Source organism: Ambystoma mexicanum, chromosome 10 (assembly GCF_040938575.1).
Source record: "Ambystoma mexicanum isolate Mex_15411 chromosome 10, UKY_AmexF1_1, whole genome shotgun sequence".
NCBI lineage: Eukaryota > Metazoa > Chordata > Amphibia > Caudata > Ambystomatidae > Ambystoma > Ambystoma mexicanum.
The window spans coordinates 1,605,939,510-1,605,962,420 of NC_090932.1; the positions used below are offsets into that span (position 1 = coordinate 1,605,939,510).

Genomic DNA, 22,911 nt, shown 5'->3' on the forward strand with positions numbered 1-22,911 from the left:
AGTAATGCTTAATCGTAACCTTGACGTAGAGCAAGGGCTAGTTAATGGAGCACTGGGCACAGTTGTTGGCTTTCAATCATACCCACGTGATAACAGCATTCAGTTTGTAAATATTCGCGGTGATGAAGTTTCAGAAGTAAAAAGGATAGGTCGCTCAATGGCTCGATTCCTTCTCTTCAAAGACATGTATGTACGTAGAGAGCAATTTTCTCTAACTCTTGCATATGCAGTTACCATTCATAAATCCCAAGGTCTTGCCCTAGATAAAGCATTGATAGATAGATATGGGAAAGACAGTGTTTAAGGAAGGCATGAGCTACGTAGCATTATCACGCTTACATACACTCGACGGTCTTTTGTTAATAAACTTTGATTCAAGTAAAGTCAAAGCTGATATTCCTTGCATTCTCGAATACAATAGATTGCGTTCACTGTACACCCCTCATCTGAAACAATACCTGTTCCAGATAAAGTGAAGCGTGGTAAAAGAAAAGTAAATAAAACAGAAATGCAACAGGAAATTCTGCACAAAAAAAAAGAAAAGAGGCTAAAGTTTCATCAATTGTCGCAAACATAGAAGAATCTATTAGGGAATGTAAACCAGGTACATCGGCAAAGAAGCAACAGAAAAACCGAAAAATGCACTCGGGTACAGAACTTGCTGACCCATTCAAATTTACAAATGAAAGTGGGGTAAGTTGCTATGTAAATGTAGCAATGAATATTCTATTTCAATTGCCACCAATTGTTAACAATATTTACCTGCACAGCACAGACCAATTGTGTTTGCAAATGTTAGTACTGCATAGAGATGCAACAAGCAATCCTGGCAACACATATAAAGTGTTTATGGAGTAAGGCAACAATTTGACTGTTCTAGAATGGAGAGATTCACTATGAACTCACAAGAAGATCCACAAGAATTTCTAATGTACATACTATTAGTATTGGAAAACAAAAGAATACCTGTAAAAGAAATCTTCCAAATTTCGTACATGTGGAAACATACATGCACTCTGTAACAAAGTGATACAGGAAGAAATCCCAAATGAGCGATTTATGTATATTTCCATACCAAATTGTGAGCGCATTCCTTTTCAGCAACTTGTACAAAATGCAAACCATGGCTGATTATATAGTATTTGCAATTCAGACAATCACTCTACCTTACTGATACAATCACATAGTGCCTACATAATACTTATGCTTCTACGTTATAATACAGATGGCACCAAAAACAACTGCAAACTAACTGGATTTACACACGTTAAGTGTCACTAAGAAAGAAAACCTTTACAACAGTAGGAAACATCTACCATGCAGGAGCTACAACCAATCCAGGTCACTAAACTGCATACATTAAAAAGAATTGTGGATGGTTTGAATTTAATGATAGCACCATTACTCTAAAGCAGGGGTTGCCAGCTAACCTAACAAATGCGTATTTAATGTTCTTGAAGCCAAAATGTACGAAATAATGTGCACTTCACAATTGTGAACAAAGTAAATGAAAGACTACAAACAGTTAGAATACGCCTACAGGTATCTAACTACCCAAAAGGCTAGAAGAATGACACAAATAAATGATTGTCACAGATTGTTGGAAACCAATGTACAGGCAGAATACGCCTATACGTATCCAACTGTAGTTGAAAATGGGCAGGAGGGCAACAAAGAAAACATTAATAGGAAAGATACAGGAAACAGGATATGTCAATGACACAAATGGATGAGTATCACAAATCTGTAGGAACACATGTACAGTTAGAATACGCCTACAGGTATCTAACTACCCAACAGGATGGAAGAATGACACAAATAAATGATAATCACAGATCGTTGGAAACAAATTCACAGGTAGAATATGCCTATAGGTATGTAAGTGTTGTTAAAAATCGGCAGGAAGGCAACAAAGAAAACATTAATGGGAAAGATGAAGGAATAAGGATGTAACGACGACACAAATGAATGAGTATCGAAAATATGTAGGAACAAATGCACAGTTTGAATACGCCCACAGGTATCTAACTGTTGATAAAAATGGGCAGGAAGGCAACAAACATAACATTGATCAGAAAAATGAAGAAAACACTGAAAGGAAAAAATTAAGTACTTAGTTGCATAAGAAATGAAGGTTTTTTTTACCCAAACCCAAGGATTAGAAAATCAAACCCAGAAACTGAGCGCAATGCACAGTACACTGGTTTGTAAAGTAAAAATGAGGGTCTAAAAAATAAATGTCTATTAAGCAATGTGGAAAATCTGCAAACATTAACACACCTTTTTCTTTCATCACAGAAATGGAAAAAGTGATACTTCCACCAAGTACAAAAAACCAAACATAAAAAAAGTTTCTGGATTCTGAACAAAGTAAGGAGTAAGTATATTGGCAGGCATTTTCCACACATGGGAATGTACTCGCTTAATGTGTGTTGATAATATGCTGCAGTGCCTGTAGGCTGGCCTTTCGTCTGCGGTGAGTAACCTACCACCTACGCCTTACAAACAAGTTGCAAGGGGTACAGGTCCTATCCACAACCATCACTGCATATGTGAAACATGGTCCTTGTAAATTAGCTGCTTATAAATTTACTTTTCGGACCATCATCTGCAGCCATGAAGTGAAGAAACTAGGGCATCAAAACAACGACCAGAATCCACCACACCCATTTTAACTTGTAACTCCACTGCTTATGACTTCAGTATTGCATGCATGGGCTTTAGCCATGCACCCAAGACTGCAGGGTCTCCCCAATGTTTGATGTTTGGTAATGGGGGTTATTCTATAGGTGTGTTATCCTGCTATACCTCTGCCCAGAGGCTTCCCTCCTAGGTGTATGTCTGTAGATCTTACATGGGATGGGTGTGCAGTGTCTTCCAAGTGTAGTACTTGCCACTTTCTTGTTGGGGGCATGGCCTTCGGCCATGGACCCAACACTGCACGCACTCCCCACAACTTGCCAATGAAAATGCAACACAAGGGGTGTATGCATGGTTGCCACATGCGGCAGTGGTTGTGGCCAGGGCCTAGAGTCTTGGAAGTAAGGCCTTTGGCCGATGCCCATGCATCCAAGACTCTAGGCCCTGGCCACAACCACCGTAGCATGTGCCAACCATGGCAGCGTACTAATGAATATAATAGGCATTGGAAACAGAAATGTATTCACAGCATGTAGGCAATTTAAATGTTTCCTAACACCAGACGTGTCTGTACAAATGTAACAACTCCTCCCATGCAATACACGGCCTCAAATACTGCCCTTATTGGACCCCTCCTTTTCTGTGCGTACAAGAAGGCCATAGAACATACGTCATTAAGTAGGTATAAGTGTACTGTGCGTACAAGATGTCCATACACATTAGATCAAGACGACCGACCCCCAGAACAAGTGCATTAATCACGCATATGTGAAGACTGCAGCCCATGGCCACTACCACCGTAGCATGTGCCACCCATGGCAGCGTACTAATGATTTAATAATGGGCATTACGAAAAATAATAGTCACGGCTTGTTGTCAATTTCAATGTTGCCTACCTATACCCGTGTGCTTTCAAGAATTACAAATTTCCTATCCACTACATGCAGTCAAGTGTTACAAATTTCCTGCCCACTATATGAACTGAAGTGCTATCGTTATTATCCCCCACATTTACTGTATGTACAAGGTGTCCATAGAAATTACATCATGACGGCCGAGGAACAAATGCATAGATCACCCATTTCTTACTGTTAACCTTTCCCAATGCTCTGTGCCACAGCAAAATAGGGTCATGAAAAAAGCATGTGTACGCTGTTTGTTACTCCGCATTCTGTGGATCCAAGATGTCGGGCGCATCCAAACCATCTGACGCAGAAGACGTCTCGCAGCAGCAGCCAATGGACAGAGACGTTGCATGTACGCGGTCATGACTGCAGCCCTTAGCCAATCGGTTTCTTGTTCGTCGACCGAACAGGGAAGTGTGACCGCGGAGCGAACATAGATATCACTCATTATTTCAGACCTACTTTTTCATAATTATAAATGAACGTGCTGCATGTATGGTGACAAAATTTATAAAAGCATGCTTTCTGGACCAAGCCCCTGTACCTGCCGCAGATTTCGTCAAAATCCGTCCAGCGGTTTCACCTGTAGCCGTGCGCAAAGTCCCCCCCCCCCCATTCAGTCTATGGGGAAAAAAGACGTTTTGGGATCCCCCCCTATAACTCCCCTCCCCCTGGACGATTTTTCACCAAACTTTACAAAAGAATTCTGAGTGGGCCGTTTACTTTTTCTGCAAAGTTTGATGAGGGTTCGTCCAGGGGGAGCGGAGTTATAAGCCGCCCAAAAAGTGCTCTTCCTATGGAAACAGCAACTTAACCATAACTACATGGCCACTACTGTGGCCATGTAATTCCCAGTTTGCAAGTTCTACCCCCCCCCCCCTTGCAACCACGCATGTTCTCTTTCGCGTGTGCTAATACATTTTCCTGAGCCTTAATTCTTTGTGTGGGCATGGGAGCGGAAAGTGCATCTCGACAGTTTAGAGGAAGATGCAGAGAAAGACCTGAAACTGTACATCAGGCGTCCAAGGCGCAATTTGCTCTGAAAGAATGTGACAATGCTCGCCACCTCTTTCCAGCAAGGAGCAAAAATCGAGCTTCTTGTGGAAGGGCTGTTGGGTAAGAATTAGTACAGTCCAACTGGTGTGCGACTATACAAGACTTATCTCCTTGGTATTAGACCCACCTTTTAATATTGGCCTGTACTACACAACTTGGTAGTGTGACTGAATAGCCAGGCTTATCTTAAGAGGGGTAATGTGAGCTGTAGAGCTGTGCAATGAAACTAGTAAATTCAAAAATCCAATTAAACATTTACACACTTAATACATTATTTTTACACAAAATTATTTAAAGCATTCTTTAAAAAGCAGTAATTAGCTGTAACATTAATCCCAAGATTCAATTCAAAAAGTGAACAATAATGCAGGTGAGTATTTAATTCATATGTTACACATGTTCCAGCACCCGGAGGTGACTTCAGTTGAGGTCAGTATAGCATTTATATAGTATCACCTTTGCAATATTGAGGTTTCAAGGAAGGAAAGATTAGGGTTAGATCAAAACAGACTGATGGGTTATAAGAACAGTTATATTCTCCCAAAGGGATGCAGATAGTCAATTATCCCAGCATTAAGTATTCAACATTTAAGACCTGTAAGGGAACACGCACTGCCAAAGCCAATAGGTTCAGAAGGAGGCCTTTAGGGAGCCAGGATAGCCAAAGTCTCTGGCGCCCAGTTACCTCAGGGTTCGGTGCGCGGTATAACTAAAGAAACTAAAGTCATTGGACAAAGTCAAGTTCTGATGCTTTTCTTCATAGAAAAATGTTCTTAAATAGTCAGTGTTCAAAAGAGAAATACAGCAACTCGAGAGGAGTCGCCTTTAGAAAGCACAAGCTGTAAGGCCAATGCAGGTAAATTGAGGTCAACTTGGTGTTGTGTTAAATCACACTCTCAAAGGTAGGAAGCACCCCAAATGGAAAAAGGATAAAATACCACAAGCACAGTACCTTGAAAATGAAGAGTGTTCCAGCTGGTTGCCTTCACGATGCAATGCAGTAGACCCTTGTTCCTGGTCCTTGATCGGTTCTACGTTATTTAATCGCGGGACTTTTCATCGCGGGGTTTTTTACCGCAAATCTTTTTTTCAAAAAAACCCATCAAATTGTTTTTTTTATTGGGGGGGATTACCCCCACAAAGCCCCCCGTTCACTTTATTTTTTTTTTTTATTCCCTTACACATATTTCTTTAATTTTTACCCCCCCCCCCAAAAAAAAAGATGAGTTTTTTTTCAAAAATAAATTTTGCAGTAAAAAACCCCGCGATGAAAGGTCCCGCGATCAAAGGACGGTATACCCCTTGATCATGGTGACGAAAGGGAGGACGTCTGGCTGGCTCGTGCGTCAGTACTCGAGAGAGGTCTTTGGCAGCAATGGTTTTCCATCAATTTAGCGGCTCTTGTGGTTTTGGCACCTTTTCTACAGTGCCAATGAAGAACAAAAAGCTCTGGTTAGGATTTCCTTGATCCCTCGGTCGTGGACTCTGGTGAGGGGACTCTGGACGTGGAATTCTTGCTTCTGTAGGGTCCTCTGGAGGCCTACGAAGATCTGGCTGGATTCGGACTTCGGAAGACAATACACTCTCAAGTGTTGAGGTAGACCGGGTATTGGGGTTCTGCAGCCTTGGAAAGTTACAGCAATTAAGGGGTTGCGCCAAAATCTGTTTATCTTCGGCTAGTTAGTGCCACCAGCCTAAGGGAGGAAGTCCTCCTTTGCGGGTCTTCCCTGTCGATTCGAAAACAGGCCGGGCACAGCTGCAGGGCTTCACCGGCACTTTTAGGACAGCCAGCCGGCCCATTTGAACTGGTTTCACTCATGCACACCTAGAGACAAATGGGAGGGAACTTTCCGGACCCTCTCACTTCCTGCCTTTCCAGACAAACTGGGGCCTGGGCGGGCTTCAGGGCTGAAGCCTGCCAAAGGCAAACTACACAAAGGGCTCAAACCTGATGCAAACAGAGCAAAAGCCTAGAAGAAACAAATTAACAAGAAATGGTGAAAAAAGAAGACTCGGGCCGTTTTGGGAAAATGGACACCCTTGTGTGCAGCACTGCAACGGAGGTATCAGCCTGCAGATACATGTCACTAGGTAGTAAAAAAGAAACCACTGTCACCATCCATTCAAGTGAGTTAGTGTAACAAAATGTTACATGAGGAATGGGTTAAAGGAATTACTAGGTAACCCTCCCCTCCCCCCCGTTCCCCCAGCACTCAACATAGGGTGGTGTGTGTTGGACCCATAAGGTAAAGGTAAGTAAGACGGGGGTCATCTTACTATTCTTGGGAACAGTAGCTCACCAAAGAAAAGGTAGTTAAACATTAAGAGAAGTTCAAGGGCACTTCTCAGTGGCGCTATACACAATGTACTGTGTGTCACAATGCAAAATCAGATGCATATGGAGTTTACCAGACGCCATAAAACAGTAAGGAACATAGAAAATCACAGTCAGGAAAACACATGAGTGAGTGAAAAAAAGGTCTGACTCACTCAGGAGCAACATTTTTAAACGCACAGAGTCCAGCAAAAGTGCTGGAGATCTCTATGGTTAATGGGCATTGGCACACAAATGAAAATTCTCCCTAAACACTTCAGACTAGGGGACAGGAGCATTTAATACACTCCTGGATGAATCTCTGGATCCAGTCGTTCATACTTTGTGGAGAGACCATCAGCATTTTGGTGATTTCATCCTGACCTATGCTCAATGCTAAAATCAAACCCTTGGAGGCTGATAGACCATCTAAGTAATTTAGGATTTCCCCCCCTTCATGTGCATCAACCATCCCAAGGGTTGGTGGTCTGTTTGAATTAGGAAAGTAGAACCATAGAAGTATGGCCTAAACATCTTCAGTGACCACACAATGGCAAAACACTCGGGTTCTATAATTGCCCGCCTTGTGTCACGATCCTTCAGTTTCCTACTGATGAAGCAAATAGGTTGTTCTCTGCCTTGCTCATCCAGTTGACATATGACTGCACCTATCATTGTGTTAGAAGCATCTGTTTGTACTATAAAGGATTGGTTGTAATCAGGAGCTCTTAAAACCAGAGCTTTGCAGAGGGCTTGTTACAGCCCTGCGAATACCCTGGCCCACTCCGCATTCCACCTGACCTTCTTAGGACATGTTTGGGAGGACATACCATTCAGGGGAGAAGCTATGGTCCCATAGTTCCCAATCAAGTTTCCTTGGTACCCACCTGGGTTTGAGTAGTGGGGGTGGCCCAGTCTTGTACAGCTTGTACTTTGCTAGTTGAAGGGCCTAATCTCACCAACTCCTACCTCATGTCCAAGGTAGGCCACTTTGCTCTGACCAGTTTGACATTTACATGCCTTTATGGCCGGATGGGCCTGTTCAAGATCCTACAATACATATCCAAGTTGAAGGAGATGGTCTTCCCAAGTTATGTTCTATTATTTGCCATTTATATAGTGCTCTATATATAATTGGTATGACCTCAAAGCGCTGGTAGGTTGCATGCCTTTGGGGACCGTAGTCCAGGTAGGTCGAGAGAGAAAGGTGTCATAGGGTGCTAGTGTGCACCGATTATGTAGGCAGCTGATGCGATTGCTTGATGGTAGCTGCATCCTAGCATTAGGTGTGGTGGTATTTGGTACCAGTTGAATGTGTGCGGTCTGGAAGATGGACATCAAGACTGGGTTCTGGCTGCGTTAGGCCTGTGTAGTGTGCTTATGTGTGCAGCTAGGCTGATGTGGGTATAGCTGCGTTTTAGCAGAATGTTGAGGTGTTCATGAAGTAATGTTTGTATGTGAGAAGCTAAGCCGAAATTGATCTTTGGTGTAGAGAAGAGTGAGCAGAGTGATAGGAGAGGTCAGTGTCTGGGTGGAGGTTTTGATTAATTAACCTCGCTATTCCGGATTCCAAGTGGGCATTTGCGAGTGCTCTGTTCAGGGTAAACTTATTGGTGACTAAGTAGGGGCATTCAATGGCATCATTGCTCTGGATATCTTTGAACATTGTCATCAGATTGCAGGGTCTTAGTCGGCATTATGAAAAGAGTCAGGTTTTTAGAGCCTTGCGGAAGGACATGTAGTCTTGGGTCTGTCGAATATGTGGGGCTGAACACTGCTGTGTCATCCAGGTATGCCATGCAGAAGTCCTCTAACCAATTCAGAACCTGGTTCACCATCCTTTGGAATGTAGCAGGAGCATTCTTTAGTCCAAAAGGCATAACCATAAACTGGTATAAGCCTCCTGGGGCGGAGAAGCCAGTTTTCTCCTAGGCATGGTCTGCCGTTGCCAATAGCCTGAGGTCAAGTCAAATGTGGGGTAGATTCTGTAGGCTCACCGTGAGTCCATCCTCCTGGTAGTCTGTGCATCACTGGCCCCCGTCCAGCTGGGAAGCTGTCTGTTGTCTTAGACCTTCTAGAGAGGGACACTTTCTCTGTCCTCTGCTGAAATCCGCCCAAGAGGGTCCGCCTTCTGTAAGCAAAGTCTGCAGCTCAGGATGGTCTCTAGGATCCAGATGTTCCAAGCAGGGAAGGAGCTCCTAAAGTTATGTTTCACCTGTAACTGGGTTTTCAAGAGTTGGTTTGTCCACCCACTCAGTCTCAACTGGGGATGGGGTCACTGGGGTGACCTTCGACTGTCGTCTCAGGGAAGGCCTTGTTTTCAGAGCAGGTTTGGGTTTGATGCCCTTTTTCCAGCGACTCTTGATTTCTCCTTGGTCTTTCTTCTTAAGCGGAAGGTTGGCCTCTCTGCTGGTGTGAGGTGCTGGATTCCTCCCTGACCTCAAACTGAGAGTCTCTTAAGGTTGCCCCTCTGGTCAATCTTGTCAGCCCCTGCCTCATTTGCTGGGAGTACTGGAGATTACTCCAAGAGTTTTCAAGTCATTCCCCAACAGAACTTTCCCGGGTAGTTCAGATTGCACACTTAACAGGAATTCTTACAGTCATGTTATTGCACTGTATGAGGGCTAGCAAAATAGGAACCATTGGGATAGGGCCGCCAGCAAGTTTAGTGGGAACTTTAAGTGCCTTAGCTACACCGTTAAGTTTGAAGAAGCTTTCATCAACCACTGTAATTCTGGCCCCAGTGTCTCTGATGGCAGAAGGTTCTTTGCCATTCACAAGTACACTGTCCTTATGTCAGTTATGGCGTTATACACATCTATATTCTGCTGTTCCCACAGACCCAAGGGCACTAACGAAACACTAGCTTGAACTCCAATGGGGTCATCAGCTAGTAGGTTAAAGTGATATGGGGTGCATTTAAAGTCCCTTAGCAGTAATCTCTTTTCACCCGAAAAAACGCATTGAAACTCTGCACCAAAAACGGCGTGCTTTGCTTTCCCTGTCACAGGAGCGGCTAGCATTGGAATACTGCATCCAAAAAACAGCCCAGCATTTTTATTCCACCTGAATGACAAGAAGTATGAACTACATTTGAAAACGGCCCTGCATTGTTCGTCATTTACCTAAATGACATGAAGTTATGCACTGCATCCTAAAAAACGGCCCTGCATTGCTTTTGTTTCACTTGAATGACATGAAGTTATGCACTGCATCAAAAACGGCCTTATTGTACTTTTCATCCACATGACGGGCAAGAATTGCAATCCTACAACCAGACACGGCTTTTGCTTTCCATTTCACTTGAACATCTGCCCTTTAAAACACTGCAAATGAAAAACAGCTTTTTTTTTTGTTTTGTCAAATCAAAGAACCCTGTGGAAGGGGGCCTACCCCTCATTGTCAGTGGACCCACAACAAATGCAAACTCACTCAAAAGGACTAATTAAATAATCCTGTGACATGCAAGACAGGAGTTCAAGCATCAGATGCAGAAACGGCTTGCACATATGTAAAAATAAAAAAATCCTTTTAAAAGCCACCATGAAAGGATAGCTTTGCTCGCACAGAAATGGCAGTGAAATATGCTGTGGGCAGGGTGTTGACTAAGCAATATATCTTATGTTTCCACCCACAAGCCTTCAATCACCTTGGAAGAGGCTCACAATACCAGGAAAAAACAGTTTTTAGGCACAGGCAGGAAACTTCTTAAATGAAAGGCCCGCTCTCCATTGAAAGTCGCACCTACTATTGAATCAGCCTGAATGACATGTGATATACTGAGGGCGTTATAATTCCCTGCTCTGCCAGACTTGAAGGCAGGGGCTCGGGGATTTCAAGGAAAGTAAGTGTGGCTAAATTCTTGACTGGGAGGTGTGAGTTCCTCTGCACCCACTGCCAAGAACAAACGGACAACCTCAAAGGGGGGGTAATAAAAATCTCTGGTCACCGGCTGTGGGGGATAAAGCACTCCTCCCACAGAGGGGGAGTGGCCCTCCAAACTGACATTAAAGGACTGAGTCAATTTTTAGGCATTTTTGTAACAATTAGAATGAGAGATAATTTTGTTTTATGCAATGTTTTTATGTAATTTCCAGGCAGTTTTTAAGAGCTATAGTGCATTTTCCTAGGACTCCGGGGACTGAAATGGGCAGTAAAGACTCGTTTACATCTGCTCGGAAGATGTGACAAGTATGAGATTTCATGGAAAGATGGAAGGTGAAATTAGCAATATGCTTGATCATTTGCAAAGTCATAACTATTAGAAGGTTTATGAAAATGACAAAAATGTGCCAAAGGGCCATGCTACCTCGTACGGAGTTGGCGATCCGCTTACCTAATTCCCTATGACCCCCTCAAACCGCATATCTAATGCATGTGTCAGGGGCTAGTAGAAATATGAAGTTATGAGACATAACTGTTTTTTTGTCAAAAAGTGGCCATGAGAACAAAGGTGGTTAATAAAAGGCCAATAGACAGGTGGTGCACTCTTCCGTGGGACCAATCATGCCAGAGGGCGGAGAGAGGAATGGTACACTGTCCTATCCGAGGGGGCGAGGGTAATTATCTAGTACTCCGTTCCCCCCCCCTCTATTGTAAAGTGAGTGATGTCATTTGGGCTATATAAGGGGGACTATACTAAGTCGGGAGACGGAAAAAAATCCGGGGAGACAGGAAAAGGAGGACGGAGAGGGGGCAGCTGAACCATACCAAGGAGAGTGCAGTGAGCAGACCCCTTGCCTAGCTGTCCAGATGGTCCTGAGATCCAACTGACTTTCCAGAATCCCAAACCAAGGCTTACTTTGTAAGTAGCAAATAACCCAAGCCCTAAATTGCATAGGCCCTTCATTTTGTAGCTTTGCACCCATTCAAAAACCCACTGAACCCCCCCTTGTAAACCCTATTGAAATCCTCACATTGCTAGTGTAAATCAGTCACCTTCACATAGGAGAATCTGTGTTTAGCCTGTGTGTTTTAGCATATTCCCTTTGGTCAACCTCTCAGTGTCTGTGTAAATCCTTGACATATTCTTAAGTAAATCAATTAATTTCCCATTGAAATTCACGGTAGATGTTCGTTAAAATTCAAAATGAAACCCCTTGTCCCTAATAATTATAGTCATTAAAGTATAGCCTCAAAACAATTAGTCTCCTTGTAACTGAAAACCAAATTTGCCCATGTACTGTGTGAATTACCCCACAAATTCCTATTCTGTCCTATTAAAACCCCAAATCGTAGTCCCATTGAGAGCAATCCCTTTTGTCTACAAATTATACCCCTTCCCTGAGATGCCTGTCATTGTAAATTCCATGTAAAACGAATTTCCATTTGCCGTTTGTATTTTTACTTTTGCCTTTGCTTTGTCCCCTGAACCAATTTTTCCTACTTTATTCCTACGTTGTCCTGGTGTGCTGGTTAGTAGTCTCTAAGCTTCCCTATCTCCTCAGGTGTAGCAACTCGCATTTCCTTTTGTTCTGTCCCATAGCCTTGTGAGTAATAATCAAAATCCAATTATACCGCTTTGTTCAAAAAAACGTTTTTTTACTTTCTTTGCTGGCCTCCCATCTTGGGGTGGTGGGCTTTACTCAAAATCCGATTTTTTTTTTTTTTTTTTTTTTTTTTTTTTTTTTTTTTTTTTTTCTCGCCATCCCTACTCCTTGTCACTGCCTTCCATTCAAAGGAATCAAGTTGGCTAAGGTTTGGGGGCGAGTGTTGCAGGGGGGGGGGGGAGTGCTAAACCATTGGTGTCATCTCTTAAAAATTGCTCTTTTTCTGTGTTGCCATTAAATATTGTGAGATTTGTAACAGTATATCTGAACCAAATTGTTTTGTAGAGATTAGTGCAATTGTGTACCACAACATTAATGGCTGTAAAATTTTGATTTTCCTTTTGTTAAATAATAAATTTAATAAATATCTTATTGATACACACCGGCCTGATTCCTGGTCCATTGTGACGCAGGGTGTTTGTGGAGGTTAGGTGTGAGACTGGTTGGAGGCCTACTCAAACAGAAAAGAACCTGTGGTTAATTCAAAATAAAAAACGCTTTATTGTATGCAACATTCATTGTCAGGGAAGGAGTCCCTGGCTGGAGTGTGCTGTGTAATAAAACCGTGACATGAGCACCTCCGGAGTGAAGGCTAAGCAGACAGTGTAGACCCTTGAAAGTTTACCCTTGCATCTGGGATCCCCTTTCACATGGTCACCAGACCCACAAACCACACATTTACCAAAGCTTTCTGGAATGGGGGTTTCTGGTAACCTCCCTCTGGTTTGGCCAGAGAGGTTTCACTAGCCCTATAAGGTTTCCCATGAAATGTACCCTTATGGTTTGTGTGGCCCTTAAGTGGTGGACGATTAGAATGGTCTTTACTATCTTTTGTGTGCTTTTTACCTCATCCTTTTTCTCAGTTGCCCCAGAATACTTATGAGTGCCCTTTTTGGCTACTCAGAAATCGGCAGCTTGAGCTAGTCTCTTAGGATCAAGTTTCTTAGTCAGCCAGGTGCTGTCTCAGCTCGGGAGAGCAGGCATCAAAAATATTCTCTAGTAAAAACAAATTCCTCATTCCTTCAAAGGAGTTTACTTTGTATCCTTTCACCCAACCATCTACGTTTTTCAGGCATTCACAAACCTTTTAAGGTATTGAGAAGGAGTCTTCCCAAATCTGGCAACAAGTGCCTGTTTGTCTAGTTCATAATCTTTTCTGTCTGTAGGACTCAATTCCATAATGGCATCGCAACCATTCTGGGGCAGCCTAGACATGATCCATGCAACTAAATCATTCCCACAAATATTCTACAAACCATAAGTGAATTCAAATGTACTCAACCAATCCAACACATCGGATCCTACATACTTGCAGCCTCTTTTGGAAACGAAGTCTCTTGTGACTAGTAGACCGACAGGATCCTGTGAAGGAAGCAGAATCAATGGACATCTTTTTCATATCCTACTCATTCTGCATTTCCCTCTCTCTGAGCCTTCTCTCTTTGTCTTTGTCTTTGGCTTCAGATTGTATTGCAAGTTTCTTTAATTCTAGTTCCAGTCTCATTCTTTCAAGAGATGGATATTCTGGGCTTAGATAGTGACCAACAGGGGTTGTGATAAGAGCTTGTTGAAGTACAGGGTCAGACTGAAGAGGGGAGTTGCTCAATCCTCAAGGGTCCTCCTCACCTTATGACCCATTTGGCAGATTGGAGCTAAACTCTGAACGATCAGTTTAATCAATTTCCATATCAAGGTTTGGAGTGGGGGTTATGGGCCTAGTCCCAGGGTTTTGGTGATTTTAACAACTTTTCAAATAACTCATTTTCTTTCTACCCTTTAAACTCAGTCCCCTTGTCCTTCATAATACTTTCAATTGTTCCATTGTATGTGCAGTAAGGGACTGCTCATTAAAATTATCCATTCCTGGCATTATTTTCATTTGCAAGATTACTTTTCTATTTGGTGGAGCTAGCCTTGTGGATGGTTTATTTGGGCACAAGTACAACCACTAGTCACTGCAACTACTCTACACCAATCCCACCGCCTGTCTCCAGTTGTGGGTAAGGATTAGTGCAGTCCAACTGGTGTGGGACTCAAAATACTCATCTACTTGGTATTGGACCCACCATTTAATAAAGGCCTGTACTACACAAGTTGGTAGTGTGACTGATCAGGCAGGCTTATATTGAGAGGGGTAATGTGAGCTGTAGAGCTGTGCAATGAAACTAGTAAATGCAAGTATCCAATTAAAGACTTGCACACTTCGTTATAATAAATTATTTATTTATACACAAAGATATTTAAAGCATTCTTTAAAAAGCAGTAATTAGCTGTAACAGAAATCCCAAGTTAGGATTCAATAAAAAAAGGGAACACTAATGCAGGTAATTATTCATGTTACAAATGTTCCAGCACTCGTAAGTGACTTCAGTTGAGGTCAGTATAACATTTATATAGTATCACCTTTGCAATATTGAGGTTTCAAGTCAACGGACAAAGTCAAGTTCTGATGCTCTTCATCTTAGAAAAATGTTCTTAAATAGTCAGTGTTCAAAAGGGAAATTGCAGCAACTCAAGAGGAGTCGCCTTTGGAAAGCACAAGCTGTAAGGCCAATGCAGGTAAGTTGAGGCCAATTTAGTGTTGGGTTAAATCGCACTCCCAAAGGTAGGAAGCACCCCGAATGGCAAAAGGATAAAATACCCCAATCCCCACAGTACCTTGAAAATGAAGAAGCTGGTTGCCTTCTATATGCAATGCAATGCAATAGACCATTGTTTCTGGTCCCTGGTCATGGTGATGAAAGGGAGGATGTATGGTGGGCTCCTGCGGCAGTACTTGAGAGAGGGACTCGGCAGCAATTGATTTCTGTCGAGTCAGCAGCTCTTGTGGTTTTGGCTCCTTTTCTTCAGCACCAAAGAAGAATGAAAAACTCTGGTTAGGATTTCCTTGACCCCTTGGTCCTGGACTCTGGGGAGGAGACGCTGGGCGTGGATTCCTTGCTTCTGTACGGTCCTCTGGATGGCTATGTAGATCTGGCCGGATTCGGACTTCAGAAGACTATGCATTCACAAGTGGTTGAGGTACCCCGGTATTGGGGTTCTGCAGCCTTGGAAAGTCACACCAATTCAGAGGTTGCACCAAAATAGTTTGTCCCGGGGCTAGTTGGTTCCACAAGCCTAAGGGAGGAAGTCTTCCTTTGCGGGTCTTCCCTGTTGATTCGAAAACAGGGTCATCACAGCTGGAGGGCTTCACCAGGCACTTTGCGGTCCAGGAGGGCACTGCTGGCGTCTTTTCTCGTCCTCTACTTCGGATTCTGTTCTCCAGTGGTCGACTCTGCTTCTAGTCCCAAAAACCTTGTGTTTTATGCAAGTTCCCATTCATTCACAGCCCTAGGCTGTCAATCGCACAGCAGGGTAGCTGTCCTTTTAGGACAGCCCGCCAATTGTAACTGGTTTCACTCGGGCACACCTAGAGACAAAGGCCAGGGAGGTTTCGGGACCCTCCCTCACTTTCTGCCTCTCCAGACACACTGGTGCCTGGGCGGGCTTCAGGGCTGAAGCCTGCCAAATGCAAACTACACAAAGGGCTTAAACCTGATGCAAACAGAGTAAAAGCCTAGAAGAAACTAACAGGAAATGGCAACAAAAGAAGACTGGCCATTTTGGGCAAATGGTCACCCTTTTGTGCAGCACTGCAGCCAGGTATCAGCCTGCAGATATATGTCACTAGTAATAAAAAAGAAACCACTGCCTCCAGCCATTCAAGTGAGTTAGTGTAACAAAATGTTACATGAAGAATGAGTTAAAGGAATTGCTAGGTAACCCCCCAACACTCTACATAGGGTGGTGTGTGCTGGACCCATAAGGTAAAGGAACATAAGATGGGATCATCTTACTATTTTTGGGAACAGTAGTTCACCCACGAAAGGGTCGTTAAACATTAATAGAAGGCCAAGGGACTTCTCAGTGGCACCGCAGAAAAGGTGCTGTGTGTCACAATGCAAAAGCACACGCCCATGGAGTTTCCCAGGCCCCATAAAACAGTAAGCAACATAGAAAATCATAGTCAGGAAAACACTTGCGCGAGTGAAAAAAAAGGTCTGACTCACTCAGGAGCAAAATTTTAAAAAGTCCTGAGTCCAGCAAAAGAGCTGGGGCTCTCTAAGGTTAAAGGGAATTGGCACAGAAATGAAAATTCTCCCTAATAAGGGCCACTCTCCACCTGTCACTACTTCCCACATTGGCCTCTGATATTAGGCCCACCACTCATCCCAGTGAACCAACTGAGAATCTTGGGTATGATATTCGGCAGCAATAGATCCTTCAGACCTCAAATATACACACCAATGAGCAGCTGCCATTTCCAACTCCATACTGCAGGCCCTGGTGACTTCCAAATTAGGCTACTGTATAGCAGAATCCACAAGTAGGATATCCTGAAATGCTACACCCTGCAAAACAGGGCTGTGCGCCTATGCAAATTTGATCACACATCAGATGTGACCCTCGACTGGCTGCCTGTACAACAGCAAATTGACTGCAAAACTTTTTTTTCACACTAAAAGCCTTCTGGAGACAGGCCCCAAGTACATGATCACCAGCCTCCAATGTTACCAATCGATGAGAAATGTGTGATGCAAGTCAGCTAACCTCCTGCCTAACGTATCAGAAAGCTAAAATGAAACCGAGATATTGTTTTCTCCCTCCAGGGCGCAGAACATTGAAACATATGTTAAAACTTGTCTTAAGAATTGTCTTAAGAATTTGCCATTTAATTACATGTACAATGGTAATAATGTAGGTCTATCTTTTGTCCTTACGTCTGATAATGTACTTTTAAAGGAAGTGTGTCGTGGTTGATGAACCAAATCACACTTAATTGAAAAAATAATAACAAGTTGTCTGCTGGCCGGTATTAGATGTCTCACTTGCAACGTACTAGACAGCTGGCTTGCTATTTCTCTGTGTTGGGTGTTGACTCCAGTAGAATATGGTCTCCTCTTCTTTCCATCATTCTTGGGATAACAGTATGGTGCAGTTATCCTCTTGTTTTGTGTTTTCCCAGGTCACCCTCTTTCCCTGTGTGATGTTGTGGTGCAGATGCTCTTGTTGGCTACTGGCCTGGTACCTTTTCTTGTTGGACTGTGTAATCTGTTGCAGTGGTAGTATACTACTATATTAGACGTTGCAAATATATGTATGTATGTGTGTATATATATATATATAGTGATCAAGCGGTGAGGGAAACGCGTAAACTCTGCTATGCGAGGGCCGTATGTTTTGGGGGACAGTGACACCAAAGCATATGAAAATCCTCCAAATGAGATTATTTCTTCACATAAAATTATAATTGTTATTTTATCACGCGCTTTCTACCGGATACCAGTTTTAAAGCACCAGCCCAGAATTCGAACCGGTCTGCTATGCGTTGTCCAAACGCATTGCCCCTGAGCTATCCTCCGGGCCTTAGCCTTAAACATTCTTGAATGTATAAGAATGCTTGTATCACGCGCCCACACCACTCACATCATTGAGTTATCACACTATCCACGCAAACTGCATTGTTTTGAGTAAATGCAGTGGTCATTAGATGCTTAAAGGAGCTCGTGGCAATAGGGACACACCCAGCCAGCAGTAGCTACCTCTGTGGCATGAACAGCTGGCGCATAGCGTGCTGTACATGTAAATTCCACACGAGATGAGAACAGTCCCTTTTTGTTCCTTTATGCTTTGTCTTTGAATGTGCCCTGACGCTCAATTTATACACGCTCCCAAACACAGATTTAAAGTCCCAGAGACCTGTTTGTATGGCAGCAGGTTCCCTGGGCAGCCAAAAGCAGTTCCTGTTTGCAGTTATGTCGGGCTAACCGGCTTCTTCGAGGCTGCAGCCAGGAGCTACATAGCTCCCTCTACAGTATGCCAATCCTGTGAAAGCCTCTACAAACTGCTCCACGGTCTATAAAAACCTACCACAGTAGTAAAATACAGGAACCTAATTCACTCAATAGAACCGCTTCATGTTTGTTACAACGGGTTAAAAAGGCAGTGGAAAAAGCTAGCCTCCCTTGTCAATTAATCATGTATTCATAAATGAACAGGCCAAACGAATGTCCATGCTGGCATATCTTATATATGTAACCATGAAACCAAAACAGGTCCTCTTACTATCTTGCATCAACTGACTAGAACAGTCGTCTCCGGTTGGATCTCCCTAAAACCCTCGCTCAACAGTTGTTAACTGTACAGAATAAAGCAACCCGGCTTCTTTTGTGCATTAAACCTTAGGAACATGTCAAACCACTTCACACCAGGTCTCCTTTCCGGCTTCTTTTGTGCCTTAAACCTTAGGAACATGTCAAACCACTTCACACCAGGTCTCCTTTCCTTGTATTAGCTGCCTTCCAGTAGGCACATTAGATTTTAAGTTCTCTGCAACTTACGGAGACATGCCTATGGCTGGTGGTAAAGAAATATCGATCACCCAGAATCCTGTAATCTGCTAGTACTGCCCTCATCCACTGTTATCATGTGTCTATCCTAATATTCCTATCCTTTCCCGAAAACATTTTGTAACTTCTTCTTTTTTCAACTCCCACCTTTACAATATTTGAACCATGTAAGGGGCTCCGAGACCTTCTGTGTAGAGCAATTGCTAAACCAAAATGCAAATAAATAAACAAGTGCTGGATTGATTACAAACATATCATCGAGGGGAAGGAAGCTGGGAAGCAGGATCTCGATGCAGCCTGTTGCAAACGATTTTCCGGTAACCATCCGAGGTGGAGGACCATCTACAGTTCCATAAAGACTTTAAACCTTCCTCTTCTGGAAAGCATTTGGCATTGATTCCCGATTCCCGGCCCCCAGGTCTGTGCGTCTGAATGCTAGACTTATACAGAACCGTTGAGGCCCTTATTCCACCCCTGGACTCATTACACTGCTGCACTGTTTTTTCTCCCATTGGAGTAAACCTTTCAAGTTGTAAGCTACTAGCCATTTATTACTTGGCAAGAAGAAATTGTCACTAACCAATGCTCCTGGCGAGTGCACGTTTTGGGGCCTGCATGGCAGTTGCGTGATCTCTGAATATCATTTACCATTAATTGTCCCTTTTTGCATTTAATTTATTTTGATTACTTCCAATTACTGTGAAAATCAGATGGCTTGTTCCTATTCCCTTGCTGCTGTAAAACGTCCAGTAAATAATGTATTAACATGACATGGGCCTCCGCCATGGCACTGTGCTGCTCTGTTCTCACTTTCCCTAGCATAACTCTGTGGCATTCTCTCTCTTGCCGTGTTAACTGTGTTCTCCCGTTCCCCATCCATAACTGTGGAATTCTCTTCCTTACCGTGTGTTACTGTTTTCTCTTTCCTGTAATAACTGGAATTCTCTCCCTTGCCATGTGTTTCTGTTCTCCCCTTCCCTATCATAACTCTGTGGCATTCTCTCCCTTGCCGCGTGTTACACTGTTCTCCCTTCCCCTAAAATAACGGTGGAATTCTCACCTTTGCCGTGTGTTTCTGATATCCATTTCCCTATAACAACTGTGACATTCGCTCCCTTGCTGTGTGTTGCTCATTTCTCCCTTTCCCTATCATAACTCTGTGGAATTCTCTCACTTGATGTGTGTGTGCTACTGAGTTGCTGGTGGGAGCTCAGTGTGCTTTTCTTGGGCCCACTAGTTCCTCTTACACCAGGAACCCGCATTGTTCTCCGTTTCCTGCCGGGCATTTCCTCTCGCGAGGCCTGTGTGCTCTCTGACTCTTCCGCTTTTTCCTATTATACTTGGCACTTCCCTTGTGAGTGGGGGGGGGGGGGGGGAATGCTGGGCGTTCTGCTTAGAGACGCAGCCGTGTGCCAGATGGCCTGCGCTGGGGTCAGCCGCTGGGCTGCCGGCAGGCTCCATAAAGGCCAGTATTGTGCCTCGAGGGTGTTGCTGTGTTGTGTCGGATGCCTGGGCTTTCATGTTGTTGCCTGTGGGGACCGGGGTACGGAGTAGGCAGCGTGACCTCCCGTGTGGTGGGAAAACCACCCCCCATTGCCCACGTGGCTTGTGCCGCCGCATTGCATTCATACTTTCCCTGCATGCAGTTAGAAGAACGTTCCACATTCCCGTGACGGGGCATGCTGGGACAATGGCCTGCACTGTACACGGCAGAGCACCACTCGCTGTCTCCTTCCCGGACCCATATCCCGCAGGACAGCAACATTCCTTGCAAAGGAGGGGCACGACCACATCCCTCTAGCAGCACTCCATTCTTTGAGCTTTCTTAAAAGGCTAGTAGTAGTTGGTGGCTCCTAAAAAGCGGCTGTACAACTAATTGGGACTGCAAGCGCCACAAACATTGCAGTTGGTGATCATTTTCTCTTAAGAAACCGTTACTCTGAGATGGCATGGGCGGGGGTCTACAGGGACGACTATCGCTGAAGTGCTTCTTAGCATAGCAGACGGTTGCCTGGAAGAACATGAGCTTCTGGCCTGGTGTTTACATGCTATTAATCCTTTCTTCATTCTCCACAGCGCTGACCAAGCTCCATGATGCTGGAAGGATGCAGTCTGCAGGCCACACAGTAACGTGTCCTTTGCGGACATGACCACTCATGTAACCGGAAGGCCCGCTGCTGGGATGGAGAGCAAGACGCCGGAAACCGAGCGAGTCCAGAGGTTCCTGCATTCCTTCCTGCAGGACTTCCCGGCCCCCCTGACAGCCGAGGATCCTCTGCCGGTGAAGATGCAGAGCAGGGCACTGAGCCATGAAGAGGTGGAGGGGGAACTGATGGAGCTAGCGCTGAGACTGTTCGGCAACAGGTGAGAATGGTTTACAGAAGTTGGCAGACTTTGGTTTGTGGGTCACTGGCGGAGGATCATTGTGAGTGCGTAGAAGGGCAATCATTGGTCAGGCAGATCAGTCCTATAAGATACCTGTGGGATCCCACTAGCCACAGGGGAAGGGGGTAAACTTAGGTGGCCAGCGTGAGATTTTTCTCCACCCCTCCACCACCTATAAAATAAACATTTACATTTCAGGGGATTACTTAATAAAAAAAAAAGATCTACCAACATACATTTCCTCATTGACGATGAAGGTTTTTGTAAACAAATGACCCCCGCACCTTAATATAACTTCTGAATCCCAAAAGAGCAAGTGTGGCAGAACCTCATGGTTCGCCATTCCTTTATACCATCTTCTATTACTAATAGTGCCCACCCCTTTTACTCATAGTATGGTGAAGCTTTTCCCTCTCTTCAACATAAAAGTGAAACCAAACTTTAAGGAATTTCTGGTATGTACCAGTATCTAGTGCGCCTACCTTCTCCATCAACAAGACCCCATCCCAAATGTTGACTCACCCCCAGGCCAGCCCAGGGCACTCTACAGTTTTCCAACCTTGGGCTAGAGGCCCTGATCTGTCCTTTTCTCTGCCACATAGTTGTAAATACTACTCCTGTGATATATATTTCCCTCATATTGTTAATCTTGTAGGGTTTGTTTATGCCCGTATGTCAACAGCGTCCCCGCTTGCTGTTCAAATGCCTTTCTCTTACACCTAGTGATTGCATCTGTTCTACATCTCCGCTACCAGTATAGCAGTCATCCATTTGTTTGACCAGTCAGCCATACATGTTCATAGATAGTTTCTTGTCAAAACTCTTTCCTATCCAAATTAATACCATCGGATAGGAATGCATGTTTGCAGGAAACAGCGATATATGCTACAGTAAAGGTCATGCAGCCTTGGTAAGACTCCACTTTATTTATATTGGTGGGGGTGTGTGGGAGGCACCGCACTGGCCCATTGTATTCACCGTAACTCAATATTAGCTCAATTCTTTTATAGAAAATGACATTTATTACAAGCAAGCATCACAACCAGGCGCTTCAGGTAAACCTAGCGTATACTTCTCAGATTGATAACTGAGGAGCAGTGCTGTCCACCTTGAAAAGCTCAGTCACATTCACCCAGTCCCATGTGGTTGTAAACTTTTTGAAGAGCAGACAAGAACTGGAAATCCCAGTGCTTGTACAATGACATCAATTATGCACAATCCAATAATGAACAAGCTCGCAGCGGGTGAATGTATCGAGTCGTGGAGCCTCTGCTCAAGTCTCCAGCATTTGGGAACAAAAACACAAAATGATACAATCACCCTCTAACCTTTTTAATGCAACTAAACGAAATCAATGTGATTAGGTGAAGCCGACACGTGTTTCGAGCTCTGCTCTTTTTCTAGAGCTAGGAATTTTACAAAATAACACATCATACTTCTTATTTTTTTATTTATTTTGCATTTTTAAAGCGCTTACACAGCCCACAGGCATCGAGGCGCTGTTACAGGAATTGTTTTTTATTTTTCAGTTGCGTAATAGTTTTTTTCTTAGTTGCATATTTATAATGGCCTAAATACCCAGAGGTTTCTAAGCGCGGACCCGGGGATCGAACCTGTGTTGCTTCATGTCGTCTTGCTTCCAAGGCGAGCACGTTACCGCTGAGCTACCCTAC

General features: G+C 43.8%; 1 protein-coding gene across 1 annotated transcript in view; it reads left to right on the forward strand.

Annotated features, from left to right (window-relative positions):
* The window catches only part of PPM1F (protein phosphatase, Mg2+/Mn2+ dependent 1F), a 413,152-nt gene that overhangs the window by 40,935 nt on the left and 349,306 nt on the right, over positions 1 to 22,911 (forward strand). The window contains exon 2 of the mRNA XM_069619983.1: positions 20,930 to 21,217. Within this exon, the coding sequence (XP_069476084.1) occupies positions 21,000 to 21,217 (218 nt within the window). The 5' untranslated portion in view covers positions 20,930 to 20,999. The remainder of the gene's footprint in view (positions 1 to 20,929; positions 21,218 to 22,911) is intronic.